This window comes from Pteropus medius, unplaced genomic scaffold, assembly GCF_902729225.1.
Source record: "Pteropus medius unplaced genomic scaffold, Ma_sr-lr_union100, whole genome shotgun sequence".
Lineage (NCBI taxonomy): Eukaryota > Metazoa > Chordata > Mammalia > Chiroptera > Pteropodidae > Pteropus > Pteropus medius.
The window spans coordinates 86,110-107,523 of record NW_024354293.1 but is presented as its reverse complement, the minus strand read 5'-3'; the positions used below and the strand labels follow the sequence as shown (position 1 = coordinate 107,523).

At 38.0% G+C, this 21,414-nt stretch overlaps 1 protein-coding gene across 1 annotated transcript; it reads right to left on the bottom strand.

Annotated features, from left to right (window-relative positions):
- Positions 1-10,643: 10,643 nt before the first annotated feature.
- Positions 10,644-12,279, bottom strand: LOC120594114 (heat shock transcription factor, Y-linked-like). Its single transcript, XM_039852123.1, is given in 3 exon segments — positions 10,644-10,679; positions 10,682-11,332; positions 11,767-12,279. Coding segments are annotated over 3 exon segments (1,200 nt in total).
- Between the last annotated feature and the right edge of the window lie 9,135 nt (positions 12,280-21,414).

Genomic DNA, 21,414 nt, shown 5'->3' with positions numbered 1-21,414 from the left:
GAGATCAGAAATGAGTATTTCCCACAGGGGCACTGCGAGAATCCAACCTGGGGAAGCTGGGAAACTCTGGGCATAAAGCACATAAAGCAGGATCGATCTTCACGGGCCAAGGGTCTCTCAGGCTGACATGATTTGGGTCCCTCATGCTGGTGGTATTTGTGGTCTCTTGGGATAAAATTTGAGCTCTTTTAGGAGGAAGCCATTGAGATGCTCAGGTTGAGAGAGTTGGGGATCTTCCAGTCTGATGAATTGTGAAGGCTCTCATTGAGAGGTTCTAGGTTCCTGGACACTGAGTTAAGCTAGGGCCTTTGAAGCAGTTGGGAATAAGAGTTCTGGGATGAGGACATTTCAAATACCTGACTGTGAATTTGGTCTTCCAGTGGGTGCTACAGGTAGAGTTTTGCAAGTTGAGGGTTTTGAGGGTGCCTCAGGATGCGTGTAATTGTGGTTCTCATGGTCTAAACATTGCTGGGGTTTGTCAGGATGATGAGATTTGAGGTCCCTCCAGGATAGAGGATGTGGGCTCCCTCAAGGTGATGAGCTTTGGTGTCTCTTGAGGCTGATGGGATTTGCACCCTCAAGCTCTTAGGCTGGAAATGGAAAATCTTCAGCTAAGGGCAATTCGCATGGCATAGTCACCCACATTGCTGTTTTCCTGTCAGTTTCCCTGTTGATCTGTGAATGCTGCACGTGAACCCGGACAAGCTCCGGGTCTAAACTCCTGCACACTTACCCCAGCAGACATTTACGGTGGATGTGGCCATCCTGGCTTGATTCTCTGTTCCACTGGACATTAGTCAGGATTCCGAGTTTTGTCCTCAGCCCATTTTTGCCCTTTTGTATGAAATCCACTTTCAGCAAGAACTTTATAACCGGTTAGTGTGTGGTGAATACCACATTCCTTTCTGAGGAAAACTGGGTCATTCAGTAAATTCTGTGAGACAATTTGTAGACACACAATGAATTCCATATGTGTTGAAGGCTCAAACACAACAAGTGAAAAAAATGTGTATTAGAAAACACCTTAGGAGAATTTTAAATGTCAAAGGAGTGACATTATGAGTAATAGGTATATTTAATTAATGTGGGCCTAAAAAGGCTTCATAAGTAAGAAGGCATAATTAAAATGAAATGCAAATAAAAACCTGAAAAATGATTCAACAAGTATATTGAATAAAAATGAGACATCCAATACAAAGACAAGAGGTCAACTTAACACCTACTGGGATTCACAGGAGAAAATAGAAAGTGTTTCTGACTTTTACCTAGTTTTGATCATATAATATAACATGATTTTCATGTGTTGGAATGAAGCCAACTAACTCTAGATGTTTTATAATTACTGTGAAACTGAAAGAAGGGAAACCTCATTTGAGTGGAGATGTGGGCCAGGTGTGGACACTCTCACATGGTACTGCCCGACATTAGTTACACCCCCCATAGAAGTCTTCCTCTGTGGGAAAGGAAGACCAATGATAGGCCCCAACATGAAAGATCGACACTGTGTTTCGCACAAGCAACTGACCCCCAGCAACCCAGCCAATGAGAAACCTGAACTCACTCTGAAACATGGTGATCCCATTCATTTCTCCAGTGGAGTTGCATTCCAAAAGACCCCTCCCAACATCCTCCATTCCTCTTCAAAGTAGCAATCCTCTCCTTCATCAATGAGTCTTGCCTATAACTTTTGCAATGGCTTGCTTCTTTGAAATTGCAACTGTTTGCTGTTCCGGAATAAACCCATGTTTTGCTGGCAACATAACTGTTTTTTTATTTACTGTAAAGTAAATTGTATTTTATGTATCCCCAGCCATGACTTTTTATCATGACTTGTTACTTAAATGCTGTCTCGTGTCATTATCAGTGGCATGGCCCTCCTATGTCCACAATTCACTTCTGTATTTATAGGATTCTCATGGTTTGCATATTTATATCCATCAGTGAAGGCTTGACAGAGGGGCAGTCTAGCATAATATGTGATATTTCCTGATAGCAATATATAGGGCATGTTCTTAATCACCTTTGTATTTGAGTCACCTTATGCAAAAAATAAATCAGTAATTTACACGTTCTAAGTCCCTAAAAGAGATTTCCCAATGCACTCATAGAAACGGTTACAGACAGTAAGATTTTCCAAAACAATGTCCATGTCCATATCCTCTTGTAATTTCTGTATCATTTTGTTTCCCTGCTGTTTTCCTTCGCATGCACAATGGGCCCAGATGACAAGAATGTTTTGCTTCCCATCTTGGATGTCCTGAACTTTCTGTAGTTCTTCACTTTTCTTCAACCTGTTCATTATAAATTTACCTTGACATCAGTTCAATTTATTGAACATCTTCATTGCATCAACAGTTTCCCCTTTCTGGTTTATTGCTACGTTTCTCAACAGAATCTAAACACCCTGCATTCCTCACATGTGAACATCAGGCAGTGGCTGGGGTATATGTGCCCTGAACAGAAGTGATACTTTAAAAAAAAAAAAAACACACATGTTGAACCTGCTTGGATCCCAGCTCCCAAACACGGAGCTTGAAAGAATGTGACATGGCTTCGTCGCAGCCATTTCATATTTAAGGCCTACATTATATGATGACACACATAGGGATCCAGAGGAGACCATGGAAATCTACAGGGTGCTTGAGCAAGCAGGTGCAGTGTCCAAGGAGTCCTTTGAGCTGGTCGTTCCCTCCCTGACCCTGGAGTCCGAGGGATGGTTTCTCTCCTGGTTCAAAACTTCTGCTCTCTTTGTGTTTGAAGCTCTGCAGACTCTACGGCGAAACTATGTTAAGTCTTCTTGCTTTTCTGATTAAGGGCCTTGTTTTGCCTGCAAATATTTATTCAGAACTTCTGCCTGAGTTGACATCAGTCAGTTTTATTGGAACTATGCTAGTGTTTGGCCCAATTCTTTTTGGAGCCAGGCTGTTTCCACTGAAACTGGAATGCCCAACAATTGACCCCAGAAAAGGGAAACCAATACGGAAATGTAGTAAGTGTTGGTTCAATAAATGTAGGCAATTGTAGTTTGGGCCAAATAGCAAATCAGTCCCACGAGAAATTGTGAGATTCCCGCTCTGTGCACTGTAGATGCATTAAACCTTTGGCCGCTGACAAAATGCAAACATCTATGAACATACATTGTGGGGGGAGATATTAAGAAGGCTGCAAAAAGGCTGCCTCTCTTTTCCCACTTGTCCCAAGGATAATCCAGGAACTGTATTGGCACTGCTGCTTGGAATTTTAGATTGCCTAGTGGACCATTTGAGGTTGGGTGAAGAGATTTCCTACAGCTTTCCCCACACTCTTAACCCTGTCACATGGATAAAAAGTTTTATTCACGGTCTGTGTGCTTTCTCATTGGACCGAGAAAGCTACGTCCTCTCATGACCAAAGGCTTCTTAGAGAACACTGATCCCTTTGGGGAACTCCTGTCAAATTGCACAGCGACAGAGGAAGCTATTTTATGGGTCAGGTGCTAAAACAAGGCTGTGTTAGTTGGTCAGGTCTACAACATTTTCATTGTGCCTTTCAAGACCCAAATCCGGATTACGTTGAACCTGCAAATGGCCTCAGTAAGAGTCAACTGGCAAAATACAGACACTCTTCATGTACCTTGGCCAAAAACATTATCAACCTCAGATCTACACTTTTTGGAACTCATAAGCGTTCACCTTTCAAGATATTTACAGAATACCCATGCCTTTGGCTCCACCTTCTTTGGAGCTTCGGTTGATAAAAGAAGTCAGACTTCAACATTGTAAAGTCTTAATAGCATCTATTGAACACCATCACACTCTGATAGAACAATCTCTTCACAGTGCAATCCAAAGAAATGAAAAACTGAAAATCTGAATCTACCACATGAAGATTAGGCTTACTAGAAAAGAAACCTTGAAAAAAAGAAAATAATACCACCGACCTTGTTGGAAAGACCCTCATCAGATAACATTGACACACCACTGTGCTGCTAAGCCCCAGAGAACAGATCTTTGGATAGACTTGTCACTCCTAAAGAAGGTACCAAAACCTGAAAGAAACTTCACATAATCTGATGAACTAAATCTGAAGCTGAAAAAATATTAAAGCAAGTAATCGTGGAAGGGGACCGTTTTCCCCACATGACCAGATCACGACTCTATGACTCTTTTTTTATTTATTGTTAATTCTTACTTTTTTTTCTCTTTTACTTAGAAAGAATGTGCCCTCATTTACATTTTCTAATCTACTGTGAAAAGGACAACTTTGCTTGGTATGAATCCGTCATCGAGAACTTCAGGATAATCATGGTCTTTGTTTCATTGCTATAGGATTGAGCTCCTGGTTTAAATGCATCACATAGATTAGATTGTTATGTTGTTCTCATTTCACTTTGAATTCATCCTTTTAAGCTATGCACCCATTGCTTGTTGTCCCTGGACATGAGCTGTTCCTGTGCTTGCGCCTTCTTCTGGTGAGTGAAAGGACACCAAGATGATGTCCTTCCTGACTTTGGGCAACAAGAGGCCGCTAGATTTGGAAGACCGGTGTGTTGCCTGGCAACGGTTTCAAGCAAGGTATCTCTCAAAATGGAGAAAGATGAAGGCTATCTGGAACTTTAAGCAAACAAAATCAGTTCAGTTGGAGGGTTTCTGGGAGGAACTAGGACTTATGGAAGGCCTCAAAGGCCATGGTGTCACAAGAACCTTACACGAGAAGACCCTGCAGGAAGAACTCTGTGTTATATTAAAGCTCTGTGGTTCTAAATACTGTTTCCAATACCTTCCTTTCCCTTCTGTACATAGCCCTCCATCGCGGCACAGAGGCCAGCGTGTGCACGGGGCTTGCCATGTCTGCACGGTCTGAGTTGCAACCTTTGCTTTTATCCCAATAAATATTTGTGACAGCAAAACACCTAGTCGATATTACTTTTTTAATTATGGATAATTCACTTATGGGAAAATTGGGCTGCAGTGAACAGAGAGTGCAATTTTTTGTGCAACGTTTTCTGCCTTAAAGATTCCTGCTATTGTACAGCCTATTTAACATAACCCAGGAATTATTGATGCAGTAGTGCCAGGAGCCATACTTCCTGGTAAGATGAACATCAATCAGCCTGATGTTCATCTTGCTTGTCATTCTGGTCATTACTGACTAAAGCATTTATGGTTCCATGTTAAGGAACACATTATGCTCACTTAAGAGAAGTGGTCGAAGGACACAGAGTGAAAGGACACAGAGATGAACTTGATTTCTGTTCACATCTATCTCTAGACACCAGCCAATTCCATAAATCCTCTCAGTTGTCTGTGAGTCGTTGACTCTGCCACTCTCATCAAGGCTTCCTGTCTATCTGAAAGCAGATTTCTCTGGCTTCTGTTAGCTGGAACCCAAGATATTTTACCAAAGGACCTCTCGCAGTTGGAAAATACAGTCTGTTGGCCTGTATTTTTGTCAGAAGCCTCCTCACTGGCTCCGGCAAAGAGAATGTGATACAATCTGTGAATTGAAGAAGTGCTTTTCTTTCACCGTCGGAGCTCTCTCAAACATCTCGTCAAAGGGAGTGGGTAGAGACTGTGGGAAAACAGTCCAGAAATATTTCTATCTTATCTTAGAATAGGACCCTCTCATTTAAAAGCATCGATCTTGGAATTTAGCACTCAACAGTACACAGAAAAGTGCATCCTCTGATATTTTTGTTTGAACATCAAACTCATATTGTTAGGTTTAGGTCCTGGTCTCAGGCAGGCTCGTAGTCCTGCGCTTTCAGGGTCAGTTTCATTTTCAAAGTATTTGCTGCAGTATTCGGATCTGTTTTCTGAATGTGCCATGCACTGGTCACTTGTGAAATGAATACTAGCCTGTTCAATTCTCAGTGACTTGGTATTTATAGGCAGCACAGGGTTAGGCCACTTAGCACACAACCACATAAGTTTTCTTTTCCCAGTGTCTTCCTTCCTACAACCACACTGCCATTTGATAGGTTCTGAGTGCTTTCCTAGTGGGTCTTCAGGCAGAAAGGTAGAATTCTGGTTACTCGGTACTGCTATACCCTTGTCATAATTGCATCCCCATCCAAGTGAAGGGAGACCCCAACTTGGGACATCACAGTTTTTCCAAACACTCAGGAAATTTCCCTCATTCAGTATTTTATTTTATTGGGTAATCGAGGCTCCCATTTTCAGCTTACCATCACCTTGAGATTGCTTCAAGGCTGGGATATGAGAGAAAACAAAAAAGAAAAACTGAGTGATAGTTTTTGTTTCCCTATAAGCATTCAGAATAGACTTTTCCATCCTTGAAGTAGATCTATCAGGCCTTTTCTATTTCCCAGCAAGAGTATGTTAATTTTATGTTACACAGGAGCAGAAGCCCCATCTGTGGAGAAAAGTAAGACACCCTAATTATCTCCAAGTGTTCTTCTGCTGGATGTCAAGAATGATAAGGTCATGACTATTCCTTTTCCAGGACATACCTGAAGGAGTTTTTCTTTGTTTATTTGTTTTTGTTTTGTGCCTATTGAACATTAGAAATGTTATATCTTACCCAGATGGAAGCGCGGGCTTGCCTCTTCTTACTTATAAATCCAGGTTTACTCCATCTTGATAATTCTCTCCTGAAACAGATCACTGCATGTGAAGGCACCAAGGAGTGATTCTATGTTACCGAGTTAAGATTAGGGTAATAAATACAAACATAAACAATGACTACTGTTTTTTCTATGAGTGAAAAACTTTTTTTCTCTGACCCCGAGACTCATGTCTTCTGCCAGCACGTGTGAAAGTGTAATTTAAGGTTCTTACCTTTCAAGCATGGTCACATCTCAGGCAATACAAGTAGATGTAGCATAGAAGTAGAGGTCATACTAGAGTCAGATGGATCCCTAATTCAATATAACTGGTGTCCTTACAGAAATGGAAAATTTGGACACGGCGACATGCACACGGGGAAAATGACTTATGCATATAAGGGTAGCAATCAGGGTGATGTGTCTACAAGCCAAGAAATCCCAAAGATTGCCAGCAAACCACTGAAAGCTAGGAGAGGGGCAGAAAATAGATGTTCCCTCATAGTCCTCAAGGGAACAAACTCTGAGCTTTTGGCCTCCAGAACTGAGATATATCAGATTTGTGTAGTTGAAGCCACCAAGTTCATATGACAATGTTAATAACAACCAAAAGAAAACTAATAAAATAATATTTTTACATAATTAAAAAGACTGTGGTCCACAATTTTAGGTTTGGAATTGAAAAATAGTATCTGGAACCCTGTAGTATATTTTCTTACCCAAGTGGTAAACAAGAGAGAGTAAGGATCTTGCACTATTCAAACTGAATGTTTCGTCCCAAATAATGTGTCAGTTGTTAATAACTCCTTTTGAGGATGCAGGAAGCAAGATAATATAATAGCTCCCCACTGACAGGGAATATGGCTTTGGCTAATGAACTGAAGGGTGCCCAGAGATGAAAATAAGTAGTGTCAGTGTTGAACAGATGGAGATACCGAAGTTCAACCCAAACTAAAAAAGAGACCTAGTAGTTGCTGGACTTTAGAGACTGGAAAATGCATCTACGTCTAGTGAATAATTCAAGTCTGGTTTGCTTGGCCCTGGCATTAAATCAATTTTGCCTGAATGAGTCACAAATACTCTACCAGGAGAAACTTTATGTCTCAGGCTCTGCCCCAAAGCAAAACTAGTATTGCAATGAGCCCCTCAATTTATGAAGATTTTTCTAGCTGCATAGGTGTAATTCACTTGATGGCTTAGCTAAGTCAAAGCTTGATGGTGTCTAGTGTTCTGTCTGGCTAGTCATCATCACCAGCTATTACACACATGCGACGGCAGGCATGTTTGTGGGACTCTATGGGAAAACTTAGGGGCCAAACTCAACTCACGGGGTATTTGACTTTATAATCCTAGCCCATCTGAGGCTGTTGTCAGTCATTTAGCTGCTTCATCATGAAAAATTACATCTGACATTTCAAAAACATTCTTCTTTGGGTCATTAATTGTGGAAACAAACAAACAAACAAAACATAATATCATCAGATGACTGGCCAATGTGGATAATTTTGAAGATGCCCACTGTAAATCCCACTGTCTGATGAGAAAGCTAGAGTGTAGCTGCTGATGCAGACTACTACCTGAACCCTGGATTGTTACTGTATATGACAGCACAGCCATCATCAGAGTTCAGGTACACAAACTGAGAAACTCTATGTGGTTTATGTAGAAGTTATCACAGAATGCAAGACTTGTGACGCCTGATGAAAATTGCTCCATTTGACCCTTAGTCCTAAAGATATTAATATACGGGATGCTGTCACTGCTTAACCTGACCCATTTGCTTCCTTTCAAAACAATCTGATTTGCTTCTTCACTGGTAACTCTTCTTCAAGCCATAACACCACTTTTCCTGGCCGATTAACAGATTTTAGCAACACAATGGCGCTTCAAAGCCTCAGTATCTCTCTGCATTTAGATATAATATTGTACATTCTGATAATGTTGCACCTCTTATTTTAAAGCAATGTGAGAAAGTCAAAGTATTTCATGGATGTTCCATATTCCCTAACACATGCAGACATTTGATATTGTTGCACTTTGAGCATATTTCTAACTCTCCCACCTCGCGGGCCCTCAGTCCACACATGTTAGTAGATAATTTGATTAGTAAATTCAACGGTCTCAAATGAGGGACTCTGTCCTTTTGGCTACTTCCTGGGTACAGATCTAATGAAGAACTGGCTGTGTGACATAAGGAGACCTATTCTGAAAAATGTATGATTCTATTTGGACCTTTTGGATGAAGGTAAAGTCTAAGTAGTGCAATAATTGAAGCACAATAAATGTATAGGTATGGGGATGAGAATCATTAATAGGGGAGGGAATGAAGACACAGTAACAATTGCAGAGTATGGGAAGAGATCTATTTTGACCTCTGGGGTATGAATTCAGGAACAATAATTAACACTCTCTGTCTCTAGGCCTAGTGCAACTGACTGACTCGAGCAGCAACCATAGCTGTCAATCTATCCCACTGACAATGAAACTGGAAAACTTGTGTTGAAGAGTAAAAACCAACAAGTAATAGCTTGAAGACAATGGGAAGTTTGCTGTTTTGAAAAAGAAAGTCGATTTTAATTAGTGTAAGACAAAATTTAATTATTGCTCATTTAATAAATATTGAAATATATCATCTGGCAGGCACTGTGCCATATCTCTGACAATGTAGTCAAGGAAAAGTTGACAGGAAATATCTGAAAGAGGATACATCTGTGCTGGGACGGGTTCAGCAGTGTATAAAGGAGCAAGAACAGGGCCTTTTCAAGCTGGGAAAGAGTTAGGGCAAGATTGTGAGTTGGTCACATACATGACTGAGAAAAGTTTTCTCACACGTATCTCTGGACGGATAGTGGTTGAGAAAGGTATGGAAGGGAAGATAGGGAAGAAACACAAAGGCCAGATCTTCAAGAGAGTTGCTAGCCATGCTGAGGCACTGAGCTCATAATCTAAAAGTCAGTCAATGCCAGAATAAGATATTAAAACATAAAGCAATTTAAAAACATGCATTAGAAAATTAAAAGGTGATGTTGCAGAAAAGTTACAAAAACTCAGAGCAGCACCCGAAGGTTTGAAGTAACTCAATTGTATTATGCCAGGGGTCCCAGTAGAGCTAATGCTCTGAAAATCTGGGCCCCGAACTTAGGGGCAATTTTATTTTTATATTCGTGTGGTTACAGTTGGCATGGGCTGATTTACAGACCTCAGAAGTTGCTATAGGCAGTTATAGATCATAGGGTTTTCTATGTAACAAGCACTAAAATAATACATCTTTTGTAACAAGCACCAAAGCAATATATCTTGAGGGGAAGATGAGTTCTCCGTTGACCTTGAGATGTCTGGCTTTGCAACAAGCATGTTTACAGAAAGAGCTATTTAGAAATTAGACCAATTGAGAGGGAAATTCCTCTTCAATGGACTCACAGAGGGAGGAAAGAAGGGCACAATAAGCTTGAGTGCTTTGAGGGCAGTAGAAGAAAATGAGACATCTAAAATATTTGTAAAATTCTGCACGTGCTGACAGTGATGAAATCTATGAGAAGAGCATATGATCTTTCCTATTTTAGTGAGGGCATCATGTTAATCATGATTACTGAGCTAGTTAGAGTATGCTATACTTTTAAGTGTGAGATGCATTTGCATGAAGACAACTTCTGCTGACTGAAATCTGAGGTCTCATATTTTAAAATCACAGGAAAAAAAGTAATGTCTTTTCTAGATTTGATATGCATCTATCCCTTTCTATCATCCCAAGATAGGCCTTCATTTGATTCATCCTATACTGTACCAGATATCACTTAAGTCAAGTTTCTTCATTTGCTTTTATTTCCTTGTTCTCTACCCCTTTAAACACTTAATTGGATATAATTTACTTAAATGTCCATAAAGACCAAAAGGTCCAAATACTAAACAATAGTATAGAGTCTACCATGAACAAAAGCATCATTTTACTCTTAACTCTTTCAAAAATAAAGGAATTAACACATAAGGTGAACATATAAGTTTATTGTTCAAAGGAGATGGTTGCATGCATTTTGCTGATGTTTGGCAACATAATTTTTAATGTTTGTTATTTTGCATAGTGTGGTAGTCCATTGGTACATCACCTGTAATTAGGGTGATGCGTTCGCCTGACAGAGGTGGTTGGCGAGGTGACCTTGAAAGAGTGGCAGCAGATGTATCAGCTATCATTGGCATGGGGAAGCATGAGATGCCTGCTGGTTGCAAGTTGGAAAAAGGACCGTCATTGACTGATAAATCAGGATATCTAGTTGGAAAAGTAGAAGGCTGCATCCTTCCAAAAGAACTTCTCTGTAAGGGAGATACGATATAGTGAGAAGTAGAAGTTGTGCTTGTAATAAAATTCACGATGTGGCCATTTGCTTGAGTGTAGCTTCCAGGTGAACACATCTGAAATGTGGTCATCTGATTCAAAACAGCTCGTTGGTCCATTACAGTTTGTTCTGATGGTCTATCTAAAGTCGATGATGGAGGACAAAATTCACTTCTGGTTGGAGCAGTTGTATTAGCGATTGTCTGGCTGGTAGCAGGCTTGCTCATTGGTGGCGTGTTTAAATTTATGGAAGTTGGATCCATTCTTTCTCCACGTGTATCAGCAACAAAAGCAGAATGATGATTACCAACAATAGTCTCTGTTCCAGAGTGCTCCTTGTTGAAATTTTGAGCTTTTGAAGCTGCTGGAGAAGCATTTTTGATCCCAACTCTTCTTTTCATTCTGAGTAAAAGTTGAGGACAGCCTCGTTTAAAATTTGGATTTTGATAGAAGTGTAACTAAAACCGGAGGAGAAAGTTATTTGCTGACACAAAACTATAAGAAACGTAACCTCTAAGTCTCATATATCAAGGTTATTATGCCAAGTTAATGTCATCAAAACATGGACATTGCTAAGTATTGTCAAAAATCGCTTATTGCGAATAAAAACTTAAATAGCATGGCCCTCAAGTGAAAACAGTTTTTACATTTAAAGTAACACCGAATGCATTCTTTAAAGTGGTTTCATTACCATTCCTTAAGAATTCACTGATGAGATTCAAAGTTGCTAGGAACATTTTTTATAATCCTGAATGACCAATCCATTCTCAAATTCTTAAAAAAAAAACTTCTTAGTTTTGATATTTTTATGAAATATAATATATGTGTGTATACATATACATATATATGTATGTATTAACATATTATAAGGGCTAATTAAATTTTGTACTACCTTGCTTAAAATAGAGACTTCTTCCTCTTCTGCCAGAATATCTGCTAGACGAGCAAATCTTTGAAAAGTCTGTTGCACTTTACTAAATCCATAAAGATTAAGCTGTCGAACAAAACTTTTCATACTTGTAGTTTCAAATACTCTGAAAGGGGCCTTTCTTTCCAGAACTTCTTTCTTAAAGAGTTCTTCGTTAATCACTATACAAGTTCCAATCCCATCCCAACAAATTGACTGAAATTGATCACTTTCAATTATTTTCCAGAGTTTCCTAGGAAAGGTCATAGATCGAAAATCATTATCTTCATCTGGTCCAGAAATGAAAAATGTGTGACAAGTTCTTCTTATCAAGGATAGTGTAGAAAAAGTCTGAAAATCACTTTCTGTGGATACAGACCTCAAGTCCAAGGCCCCAGTCAATGTGTGATCACACAACAGAGATGTAATGGAGGATGCTGAACCAGTTGCTTCATCTTTAGAAGAATCACCTTGAATTTCTGAAGAATCGTGTGCCATGTCAAATAAACCTTTCTTCACCTACTTTTGCCACTGATCTAGTTTTGAATACCACAGCCCCAAATGCTGCCTTGGCAGACCTACACTGATAAACTACCCAGATCATCACAATGGTGCTCCATATGAGTAGCTATGACATCACAAAATGACTGGTCTCCTAGCAACAAAAAGTAACATGCAGCCAGTGTTTCCATTTCACTCTGTAAATTTTATTCAGGTAACGTAAAATTAGAGTGATTATTTACATGGTGTAATCTGCAAAATCTTATTGTGGCAGATTTTTTTTTTTTTTGGCCAGGCCACATGTTTATTTGCTATGGGCAATATTAGAAATCTAAGATCATCTTTACTGTAGAAAATGAAATGTCATTTTGCAAATTAAAAAATATACAGATATCTTTTTTTTCTGGGGAGGTAGTCACAGACATTTATTTATTTATTTATTTTTTAAGATTATGTTTATTGCAGTAACATTGGTTAATACATGATATAATTTTCAGATGTACACTGAATTGATGTACACTAATTTGATGTCTATGTATTCTATTGTGTGAATACCACCAAAAATCCCATTTCCTTCAACTACCACGTATTTGATTCCCTTTACTCACTTCAACTTCCCTCAACCCCAGTATATTTACCTGTTTTTGTGTATATATCTCTTCCCTCCTCTCCAACCCCCTACACTTTGATAACCACTAATCCATTATCCATGGCCCTGAGTCTCTCATTGTCCTGTTCATTTGTTGCTTTTAGGTTATATCCCTTCATATAAGTGATATTATGTGTTTTTCTACTTTTTCCTTCTGGCTTATTTCGCTTAGCATGATTATTTCGAGGTCCATCAATGTTGTCGCAATGGCAGTATTTCACCTCTTCTTATGGCTGAGTAACATTCCATTGAGTATATGTGCCACAGTTTCTTTATCCAATCATTTAATGTAGGACACTTTGGTAGCTTCCATGTACTGGCCACTGTGAATAATACTGCAATGAACAATAGTGTGCAAATATCTTTTTGGATATGGGTTTTCAAGGCCTTGGGGTAAATATCCAATAGTGAGATTGCTGGATCATATGGTAGATCAAGTCTTAGTTTTTTGAGGAACCTCCATACTGTTTTCCATAGAGGCTATACCAATTTGCAGTCCCACCAGCAGTGTATGAGGTTTCCTTTTTCTCTGCATTCACTCCACCATTTATTGCATCTCTTGTTGACAATAGCTATTCTAACAAGTGTGAGATGGTATCTCATTGTGGTTCTGATTTGCATTTTCCTAATAGCTAGCGATGTTGAGCATCTTTTCATGTTTGTAGGCCTTTTGTATGTCCTCTAGTGAGAAGTATCAGTTCAGGTCCTCTACTCAGTTTTTGATTGGACCATTTGTTTTTGTTGTTGTTGTTATTGAGTCATACGAGTTCTTTGTATATTTTTGAAAGGAGGCCCTTATTGGTGGCATTGCTTGCAAATACATTTTCCCATTCAGATGGTTGTCTCCTTATGTTGTTGACGATTTGTTTTGCTAAGCAGAAGTTTCTCAGTTTGATGTAGTCCCATTCATTTATTTTTGCTTTTCCTTCCCTTGGCTTTGAGGTCAAAATCATAAAATCCTCTTTAAGTCCAATGTCCTTGAGTTTCATTCTCATGTTTTCTTCTATGAATGTTATTGTTTCAGGTCTTATATTTGGGTCCTTATCCATTTTGTGTTAATTTTGGTGTGTGGTGATAGACAACAGTCTAGTTTCATTCTTTTGCAAGTGGCTAACCAGTCTTCCCAGCACCATTTATTCAAGAGGCTTTCCTTTCTCCATTGTATGTTTTTGGCTTCTTTGTTGAAAATTATTTGGCCGTATAAATATGGGTTTACTTCTGGACTCTCGATTCTGTTCCAACAATCTGTGTGTCTGTTTTGCTGCCAATACCATGCTGTTTTGATGACTGTTGCTTTGTAATATAATTTGAAGTTGAAAGAGTGATGCCTCCCACCTCGTTTTATTTTTCCATTTTTTCCTCACGATAGCTTTGGCACTGCACAGTTTTTTGTGCTTCCATACAAAGAAGCCAAAAACATACAATGACTTTTGTTCTATTTCTTAAAAAAAAACCCATGAGATTTCAATTGGCATTGCATTTAATCTGTATAACGTTTGAGGAAATATGGTCATTTTGACTATATTGATTCTTCCAATTCAAGAACACGAAATATCTTTCCTTTTTTAAAAAAAATGTTCTTTGATTTCTTTTAACAGGGTCTTCTAGGTTTCATGTTATAGGTCCTTCACATGTTTTGTTGAATTCATTCCTAGATATTTTATTCTTTTTCTGCAGTTGCAAAAGGAATTATTTTTGTCAACTTCTTTTTCTCATGGTTCATTATTAGAATATGGGAATGCTATGGATTTTTAAACATTGATTTTGTATCCAGGGACTTTACTGTATTTGCTTATTATTTCTCGTAGTGTCCTTGTGGAATGATTAAGGTTCTCTATCTAGGGAATCGTGTCATCTGCAAATAGTGACAGTTTGACTTCTCCAGGAGGAGAGATGGGAATAACTGAAAGGATACAACATAGACCCAGGACACATCACTGGCTAAGAACAAGGCTCAGTCAAAGGTCAGATCGAGACACTCTCCCAACCCCACCACCACACCAACAATCATAATGTAAACACATGGGTCATGCAGCTGGGAGAGCAAAAACAAATAGGTGCTCTGTGAACAGAACAGAATGTACAGACTTCACACCAAGGAAGAAACAGAAACAAAGAATCCGGTGGCAAATCGAATTCTCTGAAGTTGTTAAAAGAAACCAACTTTGACAGTAGTCTGCATGGCAACAAAAGCCCACAGGAAGAGCCCTGACTGCATTCACAGAGGTATTCACAGTGAAGGCCCAGTGGGACATCATGCCCCCACAGAGTTAATTAATTGTGTCCTTGACATAATAACACGTAACACAATCAAACATAATAGTGCACCTTTAGCTACTGACCTCCTAGAAAGTAAGAGAAATGACAAGGAAAACAAACACGAGAGCTTTGATGGACATATTTTCAAAGTGACATTCAAAATTCTTCTGGTTAAGATGGCAGAGGAGGTAAATATTGTTTTTGCCTTCTATCATAACGACATCAAAATTATAACTAAACTATGGAAAACCTGTATTGAGAATAGCCTGAAGTCTGCCTGTAACAGATGTTCTATTAACATATAGATACTGGTAGGCATGGTGGAAATTCACAACCGGCTGGTCACACACCCACATGTGCCAGCTAAAAATTGGGAGAAATATTTCAACTTTGAGGGATCCCCTGAGGAATGAAGGGTTCTAGCCCCTAAGAGGTTCCCCAGCCCAGAATTTCAATGCTGCGAAAAAGAAGTTTCTACAAATTTTGGTTATGAAATGATTGGAGATTACTGCTGAGTGAGATGGAGGGCGTCTGGAATGCAGGCAACCCTCTTAAAGAGCCCACACAGACTTATTCATTGATGGACTCACTTCCTTTGAGTTTCAGCTCTGAGGCAGCAGCTCAAAAGATACCAGAGACATAGGAGAAGAAACAATTTTGTCTGGCTTCATGGCAAGGGCTAGAGGGGAACCTGCCTCCCAGACTGAAGCAAATTGTGCTGGTAGAAGACAAAGTTTCTTTGTTTATCCCTCCCCATATCCAGCATGTACACCATTTCATTTACCACAAAGGGGAGTCTCTACACATCCAAAGCATTATGCATTCTGTGGCCAAAATGATCCCTTAGAACGCAAATAGACACTTCTAACTTTGTTTAAACTCTTTGAATAGTCATCAAATAACCCCAAGCACTATCACACCAAGGTCTCCAAGGTCAAGCCAAATCCGATCTCTATTTACTTCTTGATTCATCATTTACCAGCATCCCTGTATATGCTCCTCTTCTCTGATTACACTGAACTTGCAGCTTCTCAAACTGTCAAACTGCTTCCTGTATGAAAAACACTCCGGCTATCATCATTAAAATTTCTATGAAACTGCACATCTCATTTTCATCATGCTTTCTTAGCAAACTCTTCCTTAATGTCCTAACTAAGTTAAATTGCCTATATAGAAGCCTTCATTTTTCTTCCTCATTGAACATATCACAAGACAACTTTAATTTCTGGCATTTATTTCAGGTGAGTATACCTTGGAGGCATTGCACGTTCAGTTCTAGACTATTTTGATAAAGAGAATATTACAATTCAATCTCACATTTTTATGTATTTCTCAGTGCACATAGAGAAACTATTGCACTCTACGGCAGTGTTATGTCTGAAAAGGAAATATGTATACATTAATAAAATAAATTTTTGCCAACACATCTAACCATCTTCTGAGAAAATCATAATCTTTTTGCTGGTGGAGTATCTGTTCTCGATGTCGATGGCTGTTTACTGGTCTGGGTGTTAGTTGCCGAAGGTTGGAGTTGCAGCATTAATTTCTTAAAGTAAGATAACGATTACAGTGTCCATATTGGTTGCCTTTTCCTTTCATGAACAATTTCTCTGAAGCATGCAATGCTGTTTGGTAGCATTTTACCCATAGTAGAACTTTTTCATAATTAAAATCAATTCTCTCACCCACGACTGCTTTTCTTTCAGCTATGATTATATAATATCCGCAATATTTGTTGTCATTTCAACAGTCTCCACAGCATCTGCGCTAAGAGGACCTTCCATGTCACTGAACCACTTTCTTTGACAATCCATAAGAATAACCTCTTATCCTTTAAAGTGTATCATGAGGTGGCAGCAATTCAATCATAGTTTCAGGTTTCAAATCTAATTCTCATTGTCTTGCTATTTCTACCATCTACAGTCATCACCTCTACTGAAGTCCTGAACATGCAATATAATTTGTAAGGTTTGAAATCAGCATCTTCCCCACCCCTATTATTGTTGGTATCAGACTTCTTGCCATGAATCATGAATGTACAAATGGCCTCTAGCATAAGGGATCGTTTCAAAAAAGTTTTCTTTTTTCTTTTTTGCAGATGAATCACTATCTATGGTATGTCAAGCCTCATGAAATGTTCTTCTTAAATAATAAGACTTATAATCGAAAATCACTCCTTGGCTTAGAATGGATGTTATGCTTTGAGGAATAAAAAAACTTTATTAAGCTCAGCATCCATCTCCATCAGAGCTCCTATGTGACGAGGTGCATTGCGGATGAGCAGAAATTTTTAATAAGATTATTTTTCCTGAGCAGAACTCCAAAGTGGGTTTGAAATACTCAAAAACAGATGTGCTAGCATCTGTGATTGTAGTTCCATTTACAGAACACAGACAGAAGAGACTTAGCATAATTCTTAAGGCCCTAAGATTTTCACAAGGAAAAATGAGCTCTGGCTTCAGTTAAATTCATTGTCCATATTTGTACCAAACAAGAGTGTCAGCATCTCCTTGGAAACTTTGAAGACAGGCATTTTCTTTGCCTCTCTACCTGTGAATGCCCCACATGGCATCTTCTCCAAAATAGAATGTTTTGTCTGGACTGAAAAGTGCTTGTATAATGTAGCCACATCGTTAGTCATCTTAGCTAGATTCTCTGGATAAAGCGCTGCAGCATCTATGTCTGCCCTGGCTGCTTCGCCTTGTAATTTATGTTACGAAGACTGCTTCTCTCTTAAACTTCATCAACCAACCTCGGCTGGCTTTAAACTTCTCTTCTGAAGCTTCCTCATATGTAAGCCTTCGCAGAATTGGAGCAACATTGAGCCTTGCTCTGTATTAGGCTTTAGCTCAAAGGCATGTTGGGGCTGACTTGTTTGGTTTTTACTCAGACCACGAAAACGTCTTCCATAACAGCAATAAGGCTGTTTCACTCTTGTCATCCCTGCATTCACTGGAGTAGTGCTTTCAATTTCCTTCTAGATATTTTCCTTTGTATTCACAACTTATTAAATTACAGATGACTCTATTAAATGCCTCCAAAGAACTAAGTAAACAGACATGGAAAATAAACTAATGAGCAAGTGAGAAAGACTAGAAAGAAGTCATAATTTTCCATCAAGAGTCTTAAAGCACAGAAATCACAAAGTAAGAAACAAATAATGTACAGGTGAAGACACATACTTTGTGTATGTTCTGACAGCAATGACTTTCTGCATCAATTGATACACTCTAACCATGAAATAGGCGTTTGCTAAATCTTTTTTGGTAAGAGGCTTCAAAAACATTTTTCCCTATAATATTAAAAAAAATAATAACTTTAAAGTTAGACTTGGAAAATAAAAAAAATGTAAAAAGCATATGTCCATTAAATGAGACATTTCTATCAATTATATTTGATAATGATATAAATAGAAGCACCATTTATAAAAGCCAATAGCTATTCTTAATCTATACAATAAAATACTGTTAGATAATAAGAACAAATATAGTTTTGACACATTCTACAACATGGATGACCCTTAAAAATATTTTGCTAAGTGAAACCTACCAAACACATACCAAACACAAAGGGTGACTTATTACCTGATTGCATTTGTATAAGATATACAGAATAAGTACCTCCAGAGAGAGAGAGGGAGAGAGTAATCAGGTTATTGGTTGCAAGAAGATATACACAAGAAGGAAATGAGAAACGAGTGTTTAACATGTATGGCATTTATATTCAGGTAATGAAAAAGTTCTGGAACAAAATAAATGATGACAGTTGCCAACTATGTGAATACTTAATGACACTGAATTGGAAACCTTCAAATGGTCAGCTTTCTGTTTTCAGTGCTTCAGTCCAACAAAAATTTACTTAAATTAAATTTATGTTGGGATGGGCACATCAGTTTTTTAAGCATCTTCAACACCTTTTATGTTATTTAAGCATTTAAATGGGCACATTAGAGCAAATTATTTACCTTACCTAAATTACTTACCTTTACTTAACTAAATTCATTGGTTTATCTTGTAACTCCTCCAGTTCTTTCTAGGTGACTTCTTTGTTACCAGCAGAATTCTCAATCTACTTATTTGCTGAAAGGTAAAATCCGATTTGCTCAGTGTTTCTCTATTTTTCAAATGCATGTAATGGGTAGAAACTTTTCTACCCATTCTCAAGTACATTACCTGAGAATTAGGGGTATTGCCTTTCATAACAAGCAATCCAAGAAAATACATGAGTTCATGGTCAGATAATGGAAAGATAAGTAAAAGGCAAAATATATTATTTAATATTTCCATAACCTCAATGTCCTCACTACCTCCCCCCAATATGTTTCAGTAAACAAAAAATGTTAAAGATATTATGTAACATCTGATATTTATCCTGTAAATCCCCAACTTAAGAATTTGTTACACATATCCATCTGTTACATTAATTTTACATAAAAAAAATATATCCATTTGACATATATTTTTTATCTTCCAAAAGCATTTTAATGAAACAGAAGTACTTAACATTAAATCATTATATTTTGTGGGAGCAAGATAATAAATGATCCTCTCTTTACACTTACGAGTCTTTTCTATGGATTGAAGCAATCACTAACTTTGTAATACATGACAGGCAGAGGAGTTTTAAAGTTTTCCGTTACAACTAGGTAAAGAAAGGAATACCGTCTTCTAAAAATTATTTGATGGATCATTTCTTTTACAATCACTAAAGGCCAACCATTCAATCGAATAATAGGTCACATCTAAGGTCACATCTAAGACTTGTTAGATAATTTCAAAGAGATTCAAAAACAACTTTTTTTTTTCCTCCAATACAGTATGTACTCGTAAAATTGAAAACCCCAAAAACCTAGAAGCTCAGCTAGCTTGTTAGGACATTTGTCAATAAATACTTCTAAATCTCCTTTCACAGCAACAATCTCCTTCTCTTTGTTTAGAAAACAGGGTTAATAATAAAATCAACCATATCTTTAAAATCCGTCTTCCTGCATTCACTGGATCTGTTTATTTCTCTTCTTATTTTACTGCTGCTCTGTATTCGTTACTTCATGTGAAGTATGCTTTCAGCTTTCCAGTTTGGGCAGAATGTCCTTATGTAGTAGGTGTGCTGTAGGGCCCATAGGTATAATCTTCCTGATCACTTGAACGTGATGCTTCAATAGTGTCCCTTGTGAGAGTAGTATATCATCTTGTTGCAGTTTATCCTTGTCTGTTGTATGCACCTCAAGTCAACTAATTCTGAGGACTTGCCATACTACCACACACAAGCTGCTGTATGAGGGCTGATTTTTCCTTTATCTTCACCCTAGGAGGGCTCTGGTACCTGCTTGTAAAGTTAATCAGGTGATACTCTGATGTGTTAAGTTGGCCACGAAGTGTGTTTGTTCAGGGGCCTTTGAGGGGGACTTTGTTAGAGAAAGGTTAGACTTTCTTCTAAACTCTCCTGAGAGCAGAAGAGGAAGTGAGCTATTCACTTCTCTTTTATGATTGCTCTCATTTTATATATGTGCTGCTGTCTCCAGTCTGTGACATGTGAGAGACATCAGGGTGCCTCAACAGCTGTTGGAAAATGCTTCCCTTAATCAAGACAGAGATTTATTTAGGGGTAAGAAGATTATGTGGTATGATTATATATATATATATATATAGATAGAGATAGAGATATAGATATCTATAGATATATATATATAATTCATATATAGATATAGATATAGATATCTATAGATATATATGTATAATTCATGTATAGATATAGATATAGATATAGATATAGATATAGATATAGATATAGATATAGATAGATATAGATATCTAGATATAGATATATCTGTATCTATCTATCTATCTATCTATCTATCTATCTATCTACCCAAACTGGAAAGCTGAAAGCATACTTCACATGAAGTAACAAATACAGAGCAGCAGTAAAATAAGAAGAGAAATAAACAGATCCCAAATTTTTAAAAGAGAAAAAATAAAACTTTATGAAGTATCCTAAACAAATGGAATAAGCAACCTACCAGATTCAGAGTTCAAAATACTCATAAGCATGCTCAATGAACTTAGAGGAAGAGTATATAAACTCAGTAAGATATAAAACAAAGACACAGTAAACAAACCAAAACAGAGGTAGAAGTTTAAAAAAAAAGTCAGAAATAAAGAAATGGTAATAGAAAATACATTAACAGGGTCAATGAGAGAGAAAATGAACAGAAGATTGGATTT